At 42.2% G+C, this 19,427-nt stretch overlaps 1 protein-coding gene across 1 annotated transcript in view; it reads left to right on the forward strand.

The window, feature by feature from the left end:
* The first annotated feature begins 3,092 nt into the window (after positions 1-3,092).
* Positions 3,093-19,427, forward strand: part of LOC145392397 (organic cation transporter protein-like) — a 30,934-nt gene continuing 14,599 nt past the window's right edge. The window contains exons 1-6 of the mRNA XM_080266803.1: positions 3,093-3,259; positions 12,730-13,069; positions 15,500-15,600; positions 16,787-16,949; positions 17,978-18,132; positions 19,226-19,394. Of these exons, the coding sequence (XP_080122929.1) occupies positions 12,747-13,069; positions 15,500-15,600; positions 16,787-16,949; positions 17,978-18,132; positions 19,226-19,394 (911 nt within the window). The 5' untranslated portion in view covers positions 3,093-3,259; positions 12,730-12,746. The remainder of the gene's footprint in view (positions 3,260-12,729; positions 13,070-15,499; positions 15,601-16,786; positions 16,950-17,977; positions 18,133-19,225; positions 19,395-19,427) is intronic.

A 19,427-nucleotide genomic window follows, 5' to 3' on the forward strand; every position in this document is an offset into this window, starting at 1 on the left:
TTTTTAATTGATATGGCCTCAGATGATAAAAATATGCTTCCTCCAAGGTGTAGACTGGTTATTCTGCTCTTATCGACCGTGATTCATTACTGCCGTCTCGCTGTTCCTAAGCAGTCGTAAATCACATGCCTGGTGGTCTGGTGGTTAGAATGTCATTGTAAAAAAGAATACAAAGGAGTACATAGGAAAGTAATCAAAAAAAAAAAATTGTCTCCGAGGCAGTGTGTTAAGGAGGTTATAATTAAATTAATTATTTTAAGGATAGCAAAGCAATAAGGCCTCCCAACTCCCCCACCCACCCACCCACCCACCCATGCTAGGCCACCCCGGAGTGATGGCCATGCACAGGTTCGATCCCCAAGAGGTGACTGGAGGTTTTCGATCGTGTAATACCATCAAAGGAAGTAGGGTGATGAGCTTCCCTTAACTGTACCAAATACCGGTTGCCTCGCCCTGGCCACCTACACCTCGAAGAGAGAAATATGTGGCTGGCTGTTCCCTATTGCACTTATCGCACCCACCTAATCACTTGACTCAGGTGCCTTTTTTATCAGTTTCTTCTTGCCGTTTCTACCACCCACACACTTGATGTAGTGTTATCTTCACTTAACTTTGCATTGTGTGACAAGCCAAATGGTTTCCTATAACCCAGGAAACGATATTGTATACTGCTTTGGGTGGTAGCCATAAAACCGAATGATGCCTGGTGAGCTTGTGGATTAATACACTCCAACCGAATGGGGCTTTTAAAAGTTTACATCCTGGGATGATTGGGGATTATTGCTCACTTATTGCCACCCAGGGACAATAAAGACTGTTCACCCACGCCTCAGTGTCGGGACTAAGTAACCTAGCCATGGGGCTCGTACTCTACTGATGGGCCACAAAAAGACTGGATGGTAGATAGGTAGGTAGATGAGTAGATACTGTAGGTACATTGATAGAAAACAAACAGTTAGACAGGTAGATAGTTGGATAGATAGGTACTTCCTAAATACATTTGTTTCAGTACAGTCTTGACAGCACAGCACGCGTACAATTGCGGACACCTGTGGAAGTACTACTTACACTCACTGTTTGGTAGGTTGTATTATTGGGGGTCCTGACGTTGTACGCTGTAAGATTTATGATCGAACCTCTTTTTGAGTTGGTGTTTGTGACTGGTTGATATATAAATTTTGTCAGTATTTTTGCCCAGAGATTAATTGTAAACAGTGTCGTAGCCACGGGGTAGGGGCCTGGGTGGAGGGAGGGCGTGCCTCCCCACCCCCCAGTCAAACCTTTGGTCCTTCCATTGACCCTTCCCCATTTGAAATTTCGGTTGATTTAATGTGCATATTGTGTAGCAGTGCTCTCCCCCTCCCCCTCCCCCCCATGGAGACTTGGCCCTATCTTGGTCCGCTTCCCTCTTCCACCCATTGGACCCCCTGGCTACGCCTTTGCCTGTAAGCTGTACCGACAGCCTAACAGCGGGAGAGTGGTAGGTTCAGTTGTAACTTGGGAATGGTGTTCCTGACTGGATGAAATATAAATTTGTTTGTATTTTGTCCAGAGATTAATGGTAAAGTTACAATGTACTGACATTCTAACAGCGGGAGTGTGGTAGGTTCATCAATAAGTTGGGAATGGCTAGGCCTGCCTTCAGACGTCGTGTCAGTGCACCATATCTCACGTACACTGTTGCCACTTGAGATACTGAAGGTCGATATCTTAACACCTGGCACACCGCTGGGGCCCAGTCGGTTTGTTTTTACCTGATGTAACTGGGTCACTCCCACAACTTAAATTATGTTTGGGTGGAAATTCGATTAGGCTTAATTAGGAGGTAGGAATGGTGCTGGTCACGATTAAGTGCTATGGGAAGGATGCAGGGCCGTAGTATTGTCTTATTCTGCCATTGAGTTACGGGTTATAGGCTGCAAAAGGACGATAATCTCCTCCAGGCTAAGGTGAGGAACTAAAAGATTTGTTATTTTAAGGAAACCAAGAGACAAGGTAAGATTCAATTCCTGCCTTGTTCTTCCTGCAGAAACAAATCTTAAGCTACCTGAGGGAGTTGATCGTAAGTTTTTGCGTAAGTATCACCCTGCTGACGTGACAAATGTCCTCTCATAAGTAAGATTGGACTGAGAACAAGAGACGAGAAGATATGTATTTTCCTATCCCTGTCCTGGCTGCAGAAACTATACTCCATTCACTTCAACCAGGCGTAAAATTTTCATTCCTCTGTCTGCGGTATTAAGCCACAAGACAATAACACTAGGATATGGTGCGAATCACGAAGTTCTGTGGAAAGGAAGTTGAGCCGTAGTACTTTCTTCCTCTGCCAGTGAGCTGTGGAAAATAAGACGCAAAAGGAAAAAAAAAAAAATCGCCTAGTTAAAATGAAAAACTATTGTCCAAGTTACGAGGGGGGAATTGTTAGTCTCCATGTGAATACAAGTCTAACTATAAACTGAGTTACGAGAGGAGAGGGAATTATAGGTCTCTGAATGCGGGTACAACGGTCTGAGTTACGAGGGGAATAATAGGTCTCTGGATGCGGGTACAACAGTCTGAGTTACGAGGGGAAAAATAGGTCTCTGAATGCGGGTACAATGCAGTCTGAGTTAGGAGGGGGAGATTGTCGTAAGTCTCTGTGAATGTGGTTACAACAACATTCTGGATCACGAGGGGAAATTGTCGTCTCTGTGAATGTGGGTACAACAACAGTCTGAGTCACGAGGGGGAAATTGTCGTAAGTCTCTGTGAATGCGGTTGCAACAACAGTCATAATTACGAGTGGGAAATTGTCGTCGTAAGTCTCTGTGAATGTGGGTACAACAACAGTCTAAGTTATTTGGGGGAAACGGTAGTACTACTCTTTGTTAATGTGGGTCCAAGTATAATCTGAGCTACGAAAGGGAAATGGTCGTAAGTCGCTTTGTGAATCCGGGGTTCCTTGACGTGACACCACACCGCCCGCACCGTCGCACGTCAGTCGGGCGGCGACCGCGGAGGGAGCTGGGACGGATAAAGGTGGTAGCTGTCTGGTCCCCCGCGTCAAGATAGCTCTTATCGGGAGAAGTACCCGAAGAGCAGATTCGTTTCATTTTTGTTTGGCCATTTGTAGCACTAGAACCATGAAGTATATATATTTATTTGTTTAAATAACAACGCTAAGTATGAGAATTTAGTAACGGAGGTGAAAGTTGTGGAAAAGTACCTGGAGTCAGTGGGTGTTCATACAAGGATCATCGCTCAAGTTGGAAAGATAAAGGTTAGTGTTAAGTTTCCTGACACTGCCACTTGTGTTAACTGTTTTATGTATTCATTCATTTATTCATTTATTTATTCATTTCTTATATATGGCAGATAATCAGGAGAGAACGTTGAAATTAATCACCTCTGAGGCTGAGATTCTCACCAAAGGTGAAAAGTACCGCTTGGCAGTTACTAAACCTTAGGTTGAAGGATGCTTGCCATAGAGCATCGCATCTCCTGCGGCGGATGCGAAACTAAAATTTAACCACTTTAATTTGCCAGAAATATAAATCATCATCATCGTCATCATCCCAACCTCTTTTCCCACCGAAGGATAAGGTGAGATAGGGTCCAGGAGAGAAAAAAAAAAATAAAGAAGCTACCAGAAGTCTCCTCACTGAAATAGGCCACAGTTTCATTTACTCATCCTTCAAGCCCCTGGAATCCTTACTCCACCTTATAGGCATTTACATTCATATACGCAGATCATATTACCTGTCAGCTAAATTAAATCTGACCACCATCATGTCACAGTAGAAAAAAAAATGGAAATGAATATTTGTTCTGGTTTTGATGGATTGATGTCGTGGTATGTGACTCTTTTTGCCGCTTGTACAAGATCTGAGACACACATTTGTACATATTTCTTGTTACCTCAGGCTTCTCTGGACGTGAACCCAGTGGAGTGCAGGACGAAGCTGCCTTTCTCCTGGAGCCCACTTTTTTGGGGGGTGGGGGGGAGGAATAGTGATGGAGCTTAGAGACGTCTGTAAACCAGGCAGTGGAACCGCCTGGTTCTGTGGGTGTCACCACGTGAAGACGTCCTTCTCCAACACCATACGGTACTTATTTAATCATACATAGACACGTGCAGACTGTTACGCTTATAGTTCTGTACATCCATTTAATGCTTTCTGGGTTTGTACAGTACATAGAGAGAAATATAATCTAGATGAGTAGACCTCGTATACGATAAGTCGAGGGCGAAATATGTATGGTGAGTATTTGTCCCCATTATTATGTACACGTAAAGCCAGACATCTGCAGATTCACTCTGTGCAACGCTGTCAGTGTCAAAAGCAATAGTGGAACGATCATTTTCCAAGGTTTAACTTGTAAATACAAAACTAAGGAGTCTCCACTCGGAGGATGGACTCTGACCATTTCCTGGTGCCTGTTGAGAAGGAGATGTTTGTGCATCAAAGCGAGGTCTCAGACATGTACAGAAACACAGCACCCAGAAAGCTGTTACTGTAATTGACAGCAACTTTTTTGTGTGAAAAATACCATACAAAGAATAATGCGTGTCGTAGATTGTAAACCGGAACCAAAGATTAAATAATGTTAAATACTTTTGTCTGGGCAGTAGGCTATTGAGGATATATCACACACACACACACACACACACACACACACACATATATATATATATATATATATATATATATATATATATATATATATATATATATATATATATATATATATATATATATATATATATATATATATATATATATATATATATATATATATATATATATATATATATATATATATATATATATATATATATATATATATATATATATATATATATATATATTGTTCGTTTCGTTTCGTTTCGTTTATAAAGGCTCCAACATGCATGCTTCGGCCTGGGTCACCTAATAGCGGCTGTCCACGAAGCTTGATCACTGGCAACCTCCTTATTCAATCCTTTATCGATGAGGTCACACTCTATGACCTCGTCCCAGGTCTTAATTTCGGTCTACCTCTCGCAGCCCAACCTCCGACGTTCACACTTCTCACTATCCGCAACCAATTGTCATCCTCCATCCTTTCCACTTGCCCAGACAATTTCAATTTACTCTTAGCCATCACAGCACCAATACTCTCAAGTCCCATCAATCTTCTAAGTTTCTCAGTCGTAAACCTAGACCCCAGGCCTGACAGTCAAAGTCATACTACACTTCCATCTAATCGTTGTCATTCCTGTACGTTTGAGCCTACGAATATCCTCTCTTTTACTGCCCAGGTCCCGCTAACATACAGCATTACACTCCTAACACATGTCTCATATAAAGTTCCCATAGCATGGAGAGTGAGCCCTATCAGTGTCAGGAGAGGCAACTGCTCCTTGAACTTCCTCCAACCACTCCTCACCCTTGCTCCAGTCCCACCTCCAGCACATAATATATCCTTCAAATAACAAAATCCTTACACACACTCAAGGGACTCATCAGCAAGATCAGTCATTTCACGCCTGACAATCTCTACATGCTCTTCCCGACACACCACACATACGAAAGCAGCATTACCTCTCAATCTGTCTCTAATACCACTACATCTCTTATTAATCCACTTATCACAAATACTGCATAAGATAAAGTTACTTCCCACATCCCTGGGGCAAACCGCACATGGGCACACACCCGCTGCTTTGACCAGTTCTGGGTATTATTACTTTTTTTTTTAAATCCGCATTTATTCTCAAACCCTTTTACCCTGCACACAATCTCTCCACGTCGTAAATCTTTCTTCCGCCTCCATTTCATTCTCTGCAATCAGTCAGTCAGTCTACTGGGTGTTCCGGGAGGAAAGGGTTTAACTTTGGGAAATGTTATTTGAGGTAATTCTAAGAAAAAAATATGTTAACATGTGTCCAGATTTCAACCATTACCGAGTGACAATTGCTGATGACCCTAAGGGTGAAATATGAAGGAGACCATGTTCGACTATAAAATCATCGGTAACACTAGCTCCGTAATGGTGGAGATTTGGACACATGTTGATAATAACATTTTTCGATTAGAATTCCCTCACCTATCATTTCCCAAAGGTATGCCCTTTCCTCCCGGGACACCTTTTATTTATTTATTTATTCATTTATTTATTTATTATTTATTTATTTATTTATTTATAGGAACCAAGGGCTAGAAGCCTGCAAATTGCTCTCCCCAAGAAAAAACAAGACAATAGAGAGCCAAATTCAAGATCCGTTCATTTCGAGATACCTGGACACACTGCATTTAAAAGGCTGGAGATCATAGGCAGTTGGAAATACAGACAGAGGAAGACAGTTCCATTGCTGACTGGTTGCATACCTGAAGGACTGGGAGTAATGGTTAACTCTGGCATTAGAGAGTTGGACAAAAAGGGGATGAAAGTTTGCTGCCATACGGGTGTTACGCACCCGCTGTAATGGTGTTGGGATACAAGCAGACAGTTCAGAGGAGCATGGGCCATTGATATATTGATAGAACTAGAGGGGCACTCAGAGAGCGCATACCTCCGCTAATGCAGGATCTGGATCCGCCCCAAAATTTAATGAATTCTTTCTTGGCCCATGGGCCACCCACCCTTCCACAGAATTTCATTGAAATTAATTGATAACTTCTGAAGATACTATGCGGTAGGATCCGGATCCGGATCCCCCGCAAAATTTAAATAATTCTCTTTTGGCCCATGGCCCACCCTTCCACAAAATTTCATTGAAATTCATTGAGAACTTTCGGAGATATGGTGTGAACAAACAAACAAATAATTCCGGATCACAACCAAGATCTAATCGATTGTTCATTGGTCCGTACTCCACCCCTCCAAAAAATTTCATGAAAATCCGTTTATAACTTTTTGAGTAATCCTGCTAAGAGACAGACAGACAGACAGACAGACTGACTGACTGACTGACTGATAGACAGACAAACAAACGCGGGGCAAACATATACCTCCTGGTGGAGGTGAAAAAAGATAAAGATACAACAGTGCGGTGGAGAGATAGAGGTTGAAGGGAGCCAATAACAGGGAGAAAGTCAGTGGGATGATAAGCCTTTGACTCCACCTTGTTGAGAAGTACCGTGTGCAGCTGATACCCACAAGGAAAATGGTATCACGAAATATCTCTGTGGAGAGTCCCCATTAGGTGACCAAGGTCGACATAAATTATGCTTGCATGTTTGAACCTTTATAAACGATACGAAACGATAAGAACGATGTCGGTCGATATCGGTATATCTGTGAATCACGTATCAGTTGATTATTGCACACACACACACACACACACACACACACACACACACACACACACACACACACACACACACACACACACACACACACACACACACACACACACACACACACACACACATGTCCGTCCTGTAAAAACATAGTTACACGATAATTTCCTCCAAGCTCTGTATTATAGGAAAGACATGGAAAGACGGGTGCTCTTTCTTTCCAGTCTTTTCTTCCTGCGGGGGTGGGGGGTGAAGGAAGGAATAATGAAGAATTAGCACCAAGCCATAATATGGCTATATGACACTGTAGGAGTAGAGGGAAAATAAAGGCCGGAGGAGACACGGAAATATCAAGCGAGGTAGGACAGAAGAGCAGAAGAAGACAGTAAGGAAAGACTGGAGGCAAAAGGACCTCTTTAGTTGCCTCTTACGACAAGCAGGGATACTAGGGAAGTATTCTTTCCCCCCCTCCCAAGGGAAAGGGGGGGGAGATCTCACTTACGAGAGTGGTATGGAATCTTTGCCTCAGCGTGTAGTAAGCGCAGAGGGTAATGTGTCGCATTCTTCTCGCGGTAGCAGATTCATAACCCCTGTTCTTCAGTAATTTGCACATTAAGCCTAACCACTTCAGTCCTCTAATTGGCCGTATTCTCGTTGGATTGGGATATTTCGTAACACCTGTTCTTCAGTGATATACTTTGCACATGTAAGTCCTTCAATCTTATGTCGTATTTTATTCTTGCTGTACCTCAGACGATTGCACTCAGATTAGAAGAGACCTTTTTCGAAGTGGAGGTGCTATATTATGACCTTCCATTAACTCCAGCGCTGAATAAAATTGCCTGACGGTAACAGAAATTAAATACTCGTATGTAATGAATAATCGTTGTGAAGTAATTGAATATCCTTTGTATATTACTGATGCAGCCCGTTTCGTTATTAAAATATAAGTAAGAAGAGAATATTAAAATGTAATGCAAAAACGCCGAATTATGAATCCAATGAGACATGCTGGGCATGGTGCTTGTGTGGGGGAGGATGGCAGTAATAGAGAAGATAGACTTGAAAGGATTTGGTAGAATCAGGCGCATTGAATGAAAGCTGGAGGAGAGAACGAGTTGGTGAGGAGGCAGATGAATGAACCAGGGTGATGGCATACATTACCTATACACACACACACACACACACACACACACACACACACACACACACGAAAGACCACAAAAGTTCCTAAGCTTAGATGGTGTACTGGAGTGCTGTCATATAATATTATCATCACTTATACAGCTATCAGAGACCTCACACCAAACCAAAGTGAATACTGAAGTGAAAAAACTACGACCTAGCAGTATTGTTTATGACAGTAGTTCACTGCTATGAAGACACTCATCGTCAGAATAGGTTAGAATACTTTATAAAAACTTACCACGACCACCGTACACCGCCCTTGCTCGTGCCTCCCATCCTACTGTACTGGCACATGTATATTTACAGCATTACTTTGGCTTTATACATTCCAGTTTAGGTGTTGTTTCATTGATAATAGACTTAATTGTTATTATTAGTTATTGTTATTTATGAGAATATTTAATTATTATTAATTTATGTGAGAACATGAATATTTACCGCATGGCCAGTGTTCAGCAACATTGATGTGATTATTATTTCGACCAAAACGAACCTAATCTAGATATGGTACGGATATTTACAGTTTCACAGGCACTAATTCCATCGAGGTAAAGACTGGTGGGGTTTACTCTAAAACCGGCTGTTGCCAGGATGTAGGATATCAAAATGAACGTTTGTCCTCATTTTTTCTGATTTAAGATCCAATGAATAAACACAGAGCAGCAGCAGGTGGCATGTCTGCCAAGGCCACTCACTCCGTCAACCACAGCTCGCCCACACACTAGCCTCATCTGCCCACAAGTTTACCTCAGACACGTGGGGTCGGGGAGCTCCTTCCAGGTGCTGTGCATCGCCTTATCTGATAGCCAGTCGAGTAATATTTGACCTTCGCCCACTTGATTGTCCATTCTGACACCCAACAGTTCTGCGTGCCACACACCTTCACATGTCACCACTTCGGCACTAATACCCACCATCCGTATTGAATGCATGTTACATCGGTCCCTTGCAGGTCTCGTGTGATAGTACTAAGAGTGATGTTTCTCATAACCTGTCGATGGGTGTTATAAAAAATCAGTAGGTTGTGGCTAACTTCGTATTGTCAAACTGTTCCCTAAACAAGCGTAGGGGGAAATCAGCCCGTTTATTACGATGCCATCTCTTCTAGTTTATTAGGTGCAAGAAAGCCTTCCAAGCTGACGAGAATACGTGCCTGAAGTGGTGTTTCAGTTGGGAGTGACGAGACAGGCGGTTAGCCGAGGGGACGACCAGTCTTATTTATGGGTTAGTAACGAGCCAGTAGAATTCCCAGAAGAGGACACCACAATACAGTTTGTATTTGTTTGACAGTAACCCCATCGGTGTGGTAACGTGTTTTATAAATTTAGTGTTGTAAATCATCACGAACACGAAACTTTCCTAAGGGAGTTTCACAGTGCTGCGTTTTTTCACCCACACTTTTCAACCTGTACATGCATGACATCCCTACACCCCGACCGCCCTCACACGTTGCCTCAGATGCAGACGACATTACCATATCAACCTTCAGCTTACGATTTTACAAACTTTGGAGAGAGCGTTGTAGTGACGGAACTGGAAACTCTTTCCGTCAATCTCCTCACGGCTTTATTTCTCTCCCAGAATTCAGTATATTCTGAAGGTGGCTGAAATGAAGTTAAAAATACGTTACTGGATTGAAGGGGTTAAAAATCACTGTACTATACTACTTCTTAGGAGATATGATAAGGCATAGCAACTTGTTAACGTATCGCTTAATAACCTCGATTCTTTTTTTTCCAACCTTTGTCATAGAATTTGTAGTCCATTCCCTGATACCTGATAGTCTTCTTGGGCGTTGCACATGTTTTACTACTTCGGCACCACTACCGGCCGTCTGTAATAAATACACGTGCTAGGGCTGTCTCATTCAGGACTGGTGCACTGGTATTAGCGGAAGTTTGTTTTAGACTTGTGGATGCGTCATGTGGAATATCGTTAATGTCTGTTCAGCTTTAAAGGTTCGAAATTCAGACTACTCAGTCAGCAGATAAAGATCACTTCTCCAACTACTTGACCACCGCCTCCCCTGACACGAGATAGAGAAGATAAGATATTCACAGGGTAATATATTATTCTTACCTGAATTTCTAGAATTATTTATGTATTTTCATGGTTTATGTTATGTTCCCACGAGAGAGTGATATTAACGGAGATTCTAAAAACATACAGTAAGATTAGCTTAGTAATTATAATGATATGCGTTTTATTGTTGCCCGAAAACCAACGAATGATACAAAAAGAGAACTGAGAAAATCTAATGATATTTTAGTTGTTTTACTTATACCCGTGTTACCTAATTTGTAGTAGTAGTAGTAGCAACCCCAGGTTCATGTGAATGTGGGCTCAGTGGACTGCAGGCTGATATTGCGGTACCCTTCTGCAGCCCACCATCCTCTTTTTGGGGAATAGGGAAGAAACTGAAGGACGTTTGTATGATTAGGCAGCAGATCCACCTGGTCATATCGGTGCCATCACATGAAGGCGTCCCTCTTCAGCACGTCCCTGTTATTTATACCTAGCCGGGATGGGAAGCAGGAGGAGATGGAACTGAATAAAACTGGGTGTGCTTAGACTTTAACTTTTGAAGGACATTACATCACCTAGCCAATCTCTTGCAAGACCCTTCTTTGCCTTGGACATACTCGGGTATTTCCTCAGGTTATAAATAGATAAATTAATGGATAGATTTTTCACCTGAAAAGAATCTTAGCGGTCGGTGGTTAGGAGTGAGAGAAGGGGGGGGGGTGATTAGTTCTTCCGATGTTAATACATTAATGCAATTCATTTTGGCCAAGACTTGATGATTTTATTCCTCCGAGCTAACTCCCAGCAAGCAAAGATTTAACAGTATGCAAACCTGTATGAGCAAACAGGTAGTCCTTAATATATACCAAGGGTGTTTCATAATATCCACTTTTTACAGGCAACCTGTTCTGTAAACTTAGGAAAACTGGCAGAGTGGCTTTATAGGTAGCAATGGAAAAACAGTAACCAACTTTAGATGTAATTCATCTCATTCTCAGGTGGAAAAAGAGGTTGGAATGATGATGGTGATTATGATGATGATGGTAAGGAGGAGTAGGATTTAATTGCAAACAAGATTTAAAAAAAAACCGCTACGTATAAAAATAATAAGTACTGTTCTGTTGCTGTGAAAATGGGATATTATTAGTAGTTCGGTTTGACTGTTTAGGTTAGTAAAAGACGTGAAGTATATTTTAGTTTTAAGTACTTTCCAAACATGAGTAAGGGAGAGATGTCAGAGAAAGTAAAGGAACGTTATGAGAGTGAAGATGATGACATGCTGGTTGGCGGAGAAGGTGGCGGAGGGAAGGATGTAACGACTTACTGCATTCCAAGGTCAGAGAGATGGCAGACAAAGTGAGGGATGAATGATGGTAGTGATGAGAGAGAGAAGATAGTGGGTGGTGGGGAAGGAGAGAGATGGCAGACAAAGTGAGGGAAGAATGATGGTAGTGAAAAGGGAGGGAAGATAGTGGGTGGTGGGGAAGGAGAGATATGGTAGGCAAAGTGAGGGAAGAATGATGGTAGTGGAAAGGGAGGGAAGATAGTGGGTGGTGGGGAAGGAGAGAGAGATGGCTGACAAAGTGAAGGAAGAATGATGATGTGAAGAGGGAGAGAAGATGGTGAGTGGTGAGGATGGTGATATAACTATGATTTATGTGGCCATATGCTTAGACCTTATATCTTAAAGAGGAATGCACACTCCCAGTTTTCTGTAGTAATTTCTGAAGTACATGACGAAGATGGAATATATTTGGCCTTCCCGTACGCGTGCTGACCATATGTAATAACCACAGGCGTTCCAAAAATGACTGTCAAAAATTAGGGGTTTGTAGTCCACTATGCGATTTAAGGTTTAAGCATAGGACTGTTAGTTTCATCTTTACTCCACAAAGATGAGTAAAAGAGACATGTCAGACCAAGTGAAGGAAAATTATAAAATGAAGAGGAGGATGACATATGATACTTTTGCCTTACTCCACGGAGATTAGTTAGAGATGAATGTCGGCCAAAGTAAAGGAGAATAATAAAGCGTGAAGAGGGTGAGAAGATGCAGAGTGGTAGGGAAGGCGATATAACAAGTACATTAGCCTTTATTGTGTGTAGATTTTTAAGATTGGTGTGAGACCAAGTGAAGAAAACTATAAAGAATGAGGAGGGGGGAAAAGGTGCTGGATAGAGAAGAGGGCGACACAAAAAAGATTTTCTGTGCGGGATTCGTGACCTAACGAGGACATTTTGTATTCCACAGAGATTAATACAGAAGATATGTCAGACAAAGTGAAGGAAAATGATAAATATGAAGAGGGAGAGAAGATGTTGGGTACTGGTGAAGGCGACCCAGGAGGCGGTGGCAGTGATGGCCAGACGATTAGCGCCTTCGAGAGGGTGATGAGTGCGGTGGGAACAGAAGGGCGCTACCAGAAGATGCTCCTGTATGCCTTCATGCTCCCCCTGGCCTTCTACTCTCCCTTCGGCGCCTCCTCTCTTCTGCTGATGCTCTCCACCCCCGACCACACTTGCCACGTGCCCAGACCCACCGACAAACAGAATCTGAGCGACGGACAGTGGCTCAACTTGACGGTACCCTGGTGAGTGTCTACGACAGGAGAGAGAGAGAGAGAGAGAGAGAGAGAGAGAGAGAGAGAGTCACAAATGCAGTCCCTTCAGTCCGATGACTTTAAGTTCTTGCTCTCCCCAGATGATATTATTCAATATACGAAAGACTGTTTGACTGTTTCAGACTGCAAAAGTTACATTTAGCCTCCATTACACCCAGCAAAATAGATGTCCTTTCAAAGTTGATATAAAATGTTTAAGATGGAGGCCTTCACGCGGTAACAGATATACAAACTTCCCTCAGCTTCCCACCGATCCCCCGGAGAAAGATGGTGGACTTAGGAGACGAGTAGCTTCAGTCTGCAGTCCAAGATTCACATTCAGATGAGTCTGGGGCCACAGCAGCAAAAACAAGTCGAAATAACATCATATGGAGAGAGCAAGAAATAAGCTGAAATATAGCCAGTGTCTTCAGAGTGAATAGGTTAATGACCAGTGTCCTTTTGTAACTCAGAATTCAGTTTGCAGGAGGAACCATCATAGGAAGTTTCTACAGTGTTTTCCTTGTCCATCCTGCAGTAATAGGAAAATCATCATCGAGCTTTTTTTTTTTTTTTTTGTTTTTTTTTTTTTTTTTAAGGAGCGTAGGAGCTGGTGACGAGGCTACCCAGTTCTGACAGTTCATCGGCGTAGGAACAATTATGACTTGGGGGGGGGAAGGGAGCACGAGGCAGGGGGATGGCGAGCGAAGCAAGCCCAAACGGCTGGGAGGGTGGGAGGGGCGCTGTGAGCCCCCTCAAGGAAATTATTGAAAATTTACCAATTTCAGGGACGTTTTGAGGCCGTATACACTGGGTATTAGAGCATATTATAAGTTCAGATAAGTACAAAAAAAAAAAAATATGCTTTTGTCACACATAAGTTGGAATGGGAATAACATAAGTGGTAGCTGCTCTTGCTCATGTGGGGGGTTAGCTAACCCCATTGACCTCCCCTGGCAATGCTTTCATATTTCATATTACAGTACTTCTGCTAAAGTGTTAAAAAGTTCACCCTCTACATAAAATGTAAATACCAGGGCGGATTGTTGGGGCATCAGCACATTCAGTGACACGTACGAAACGTGATTGTTGGGTGAGGACTCTTTGTGGTAGCTGGCTCTCCTCAGAGCAGGCCAGTGCCACTGCGCTGTCCCCACTGCAACTGTATCATCCTTTGTCTGGCTAAGTACGGTATATTTCGATAAAATTATTGCTGTGGACGGTCTTATGGACCAGAGCTTTAAAATTTAATGACTGATGATAAGGAACAGAGAGAGTCTGTATGGCGACACTTTCAAATGAAAAAATTCTTTTATCAGTGTTATGTGCTGGACGTAGTTGCTGTTATCTAGGTCAAAGTAAGAAGTTTTAGGCACTGTGATAATATATATATATATATATATATATATATATATATATATATATATATATATATATATATTCACAAATATTGGGTGGACCCAAGCATACATCGGCCCCCCGAAAATATCATTGAGTGGGCCTGTGCCCCCCCACCCCCCCCACCCCACCGGTTCCTACGACACTGCATATAAGGCGAGGGTAACCAGTCTTCTTGACACACACCACAAAGTCAGGAGACAGGACGTGTGTGCTGGGCATTCCCCAGGTCCTGTCCTCCCCACTTACTGTTTTTTAATCAGCCCATACACCACTGACCGGGCTAATGTATGGCCCGGCCTGCACTATATGTGTAGGGAATCTTTCAAAAAAAAAAAAAAAAAAAAAAAAAAGTCTTCTTGCCTTAAAGATAGCATTAACATGCCATACACACACATATTCTGTGTCCACACTAACTTCATAGGTGGACGAATCCACTCCACCAACCAACAGCTCTCTTTGAGCCCCCTTAATTGTCATGGTTTGCTCTGGCGGGCCCTTATTTGGCCTGGTCCTACCAAGGGAGGTGAATCTAAACAACAACAACAACAGTGCCATACACTGAAATGAACTGGTAAGATCTGAAAAAAAATATAGAAGAAAAAAAAAAGAACTCGAAATCGACGAGGATATGAAATTCTTTTGTTCTTCGTGAAGTAATAAACCTTCGGTTACGAAAGAAACCCAAAGGTTTTGCAAATCTCTTCCTTATCAGTATCTTTATGTAGTCAGTTTGTTATGGCCACACAGTGTTGAACTTCATTATGTGCGACCACATTAAGCTCTTCATTCCGAAGACATTGTTTGTAATCTAAGGTTGATGCCACAGTTTTATTCGGGTTAAGGAGAGATCCCTTGGGCAGAAAATAGCAGGATGAGGTATTCTGAGATACTGTACAGCACAAATGAATTTCGTAAGAGAATTAGAATCACATCACATCCTTATGACATCCATCAAGCACTATTCCTTTATTTCATTATGCTTAGTATAACTGCCAGTATTTATGTATGTATGTGTTACAGGGAGAAAGGTGCAGACGGACAGCCTCAGCCAAGTCAGTGTTCCATGTACAACATCACGTTTGGAGACGACAGCTACAGTATAGACAACACAACCACCACCAGTTAGTAATGACAAGGGTAGTTTCTTTACTTCTTATATCATAACAAGACACACAGATGGAGATAATATCAAACATTCTCGGAAGCAGAGTTTCCGGTCCCAGCCCTAACCATTTTGGCAGCCAGTATCTTGTTGCTGGAGGGGGATGCATTACGTGGTGGCATCCAATATAACTGGCAGCTCTGCAGCCAGATTATACAAACTTACCTTAAATCACTCCCAGACTCATGAAGGAGGCTGATGGTATGCAGGACAGAGGTTGGCGTTCAGATGAGCCTAAGGCCACACCAGTATCTCCTCTTTCATTTGCTTTAGTAGTTAACAACTAGCTGACATTTCCCAGCATCCACTTCATAAGATTGTACTATTGTGACGAGGTCTTGTTAATTCCATGAATCCTTTATTTATTTATTTATTTTATTTTTTTGCCTTCCGGCCTTCAAGGGTTAGGTATAACCTTCACTAACCCCTTCACTTTAATCAAATGTCTAAAAGTGGTAAGAAATTAATCTGTATAAAAGTATGTCACGTGTGAAGGGGTTAAGTGATTACATACTTAGGTTTAATATTTTGTTGAGTGTCTTTCCTTCCTTTGCAATGAAATACGAAATTACACCTGTACCTTATGATTTAACTGCGACAAAACCTGACCAGTTTTATTGTGACTGCCACCAGACGTTTATATGTTGGCTAGCCTGGGAGACAGTCCATCATTAACCCCTTCTTTATAATAGACTCTCCTAAGCTGAATAGTCATATGATGGTAGCAAGAATAAAATGAAAGTGTTAGCAGGTTGGAGGATGTTATTATTATTTGATACTTCAGACTTCCTGATATACAGTATGCATTTAAGCTTAATGCATTTGTGCAGTGCACACCGAGTCGCGTTACCTTATCTAGGTTGTTCTTCCTCACTCAGTGCATTCATCCTATGGTCGTTTCTGTGTCTTGAAACAGTCCATCTTTTCCTGTTTGATCCCATACCTTACTTCTTCCTTCATTTCACTTGCGCGCAAAATCATAAGGGCCTTTGGAAGGGAATAGGAAATTTTGCAAGGCACTGATGATAAAACAAAATATTGGCAGTAAATAGCGGCCTGTTGTCGGTTTAGTTATTTGGGTGTTACAAACAGGTACTGTATTATGCCTTGACCTTGACCTACCCTGTACCACCACCCCTTTCCAGGCTGCCGGTACGGGTGGGACTATGACCGCAGTAGCTGGAGAGAAACGGCTGTGAGCGATTACGATTGGGTTTGTGAAAGGGCTAACACCGTCACCACCATCTTCTCCCTGGCTGTGGCTGGCAATGCTGTTGGCACGCTGCTTTTCTCCATCCTGGCAGACAGGTCACCCAAAGTATTTCTGTCAAACTAGTCCTCTCTCTCTCTCTCTCTCTCTCACACACACACACACACATGCGCGCGCGCCTGCATATATAATCATCGTACAGTACTTGTCTGTTTCATGGTCTCATCCTGTGAGGGGTTGCCGCAACAGAAGTGCCTCCAGGCATATCTGTAGTGGTCGAAGCTGTACCTCTTGAAACAGGTTTGTGTAGATTCCTAATCATCGCAGAATGTCATTCTCAAAAATACTACCAGAGATTTTTTTTTTCTTTTACAGATTACAGTACCTTCAAAATTTGCATAGGTGATGTTCCCCCAAACCCTGCAAATATGGCAGACCATAAATATTCTCATGGACCTAGATTTACTTCTCACAATCCTGAATTTACCCTTCATTTTACTGATAATCATGTAAAATCCGTCCATAGTCACTACATTATACACAGCATTAAGTATAGCTTCTCCCTCCAGCAGCACCATAAATGGATGTCAAAACTTTTATAAATACATACGAATATAGTACAAAATTAATATTGTAGTAATAATAAATGTGTATTTTTAAGGCCTACCTCACCCCATCTTTAGATGGAAATAACGGTCATGATGATGACGATGTTGATGATGGTGGAATACAGCACATGTATAGTATTTTTTTCTTGCCGTTATGATGATCGTGTGTGTGTGTGTGTTTAACACTTTTGTTAAGCTGTTAATCAATACATTTACTATCTGACAGGTAATGTAAAGTGCATCTGTAATGAAAAAATAAAAAACATGTATTCAGATGAATAGACCTGAGGTGGAGCCTGAATTCTGGGTGCTTGAATGGTGAATGAGCAGGTGTATGACCCATTTCATGTGGCATCTTGTTAATAGGTCTTCCTGTTTGGTTTTTTCCCCTTTCTTGTTTTGTGAGCATCTACTGTCATACATCCTTAGGTGAGGAAAGGAAGTCGGAATGATGATCGTGATGGTGATTTTTTTTTATTTTATTCATCCTAAGTTCCTGCATGTATCTACCCCTACAGGATTGGTCGGCGTCCCATTTTCTTCTTAACAGCAGTAATCAACTTTGTCTTTGGTGTGGCCAACATGTTTGCCCCCACATGGCAGCTCTTCACTCTGGCTCGCTTCCTCACCTGCCTGGCCTTCTTCAGTATTTATCAGATGCCCTACATTATAGGTCAGCTTTGCCTTTGCAACACTTTTGACTTTCACATGCATATTACTCTCCCTGCTCACACCCTTCGCGCACTTGGTGCAAGGGTAATTCATGGTTATTGCTATACATACGTGATGAGAAAATCAGTGTTATTAAAAGGCAAATCGCTGCTTAGGCAGATTGTCTCTGATAGATCAGATAAGTGCAGGTTACCAAGGTAACACTTAAGCAGCCCATATATGAAAAGAAAAGAAGTTGAAGGAGAACCATATATTTCTGTTGTTGCTTAACCTTGGTCTGTCTGACCATGCAAACTCATTGACCACAGGTAAGCAGTTGCTCTTGTGAGTGACAAGCCTAATGGTTTCCTGTAAGCCAGAAAACCATTTACAATGCGGGGTAATAACCATATAACCAACCCACACGTGTTCCCTACATTTCAGTAAGTGGGATGGTGGAGGGTTAGTGCCCCTTCACGTGTAACAGCTAACTTATAGACAAACGACCACCCCTTATGGGATTATGGCATTTGGCCATAGATAGACAGAAGTTATTAGTATTTTCAGTGGTGTGGCCAGATCTCCACAAATGGTGAGCCCTATTATAGGTGGCCCAGTGATTGTAATAAAATAATCTGGAATTTCAAATGGGGAACCAGTGGAGGGGTCAAGGGTCTGACTCCCCCCTCCCATAGCTACTGTATGTCACTGTTTCATCCAGGAGAGATAGCTTACCCAGAATTATAAAACATCGCATGTGTCCGTCAGGGTTTTCTGAGAGGCCGGAGGTCTGATTGTCCCCCATCCCATAGCTGTGTCACTGTTTCTTCCAGGAGAGATCAGTTTATCCAGAATTATGAAACATACCATGTGTCTGTCAGGTTTTTCTTGTAGTTAACGTAAACTTTAATGTACCATCATGTACTGTGTATTGTCATAATTGTTCTTCATATAAACTTCAGTCTATCCTCATGTACTTCTAAACTTTTCCTGTATGTAAACTTCATTGTCTCATCAGGTACTGTACTTCTCAACTTATCATTGCATACCTCAGTATACCCTCTTGTACTGCTAAGATGTCCTCTGTGTAAACCTCAGTGCTCCCATGCTGGCAGTGGTGGAGTTGAGCTCAGAGCGACTAAGAGGGCTGACTGCAGCATTGTCCTTCGTGCTGGGAACAGTAGGGATGTGCTGTGTCTCCTTGATTGCCTGGCTCCTTGCTCACTGGCAAACATTTGGCATCCTGTGTCATGCTCCATCAATTCTCTTCCTTCTGTACTGGCGGTAAATAGATGTTATCCTTCTTTTTTCTAGAGT

This window comes from Coenobita brevimanus, chromosome 22 (assembly GCF_032717465.1).
Source record: "Coenobita brevimanus isolate Jiangsu-jjx chromosome 22, ASM3271746v2, whole genome shotgun sequence".
NCBI lineage: Eukaryota > Metazoa > Arthropoda > Malacostraca > Decapoda > Coenobitidae > Coenobita > Coenobita brevimanus.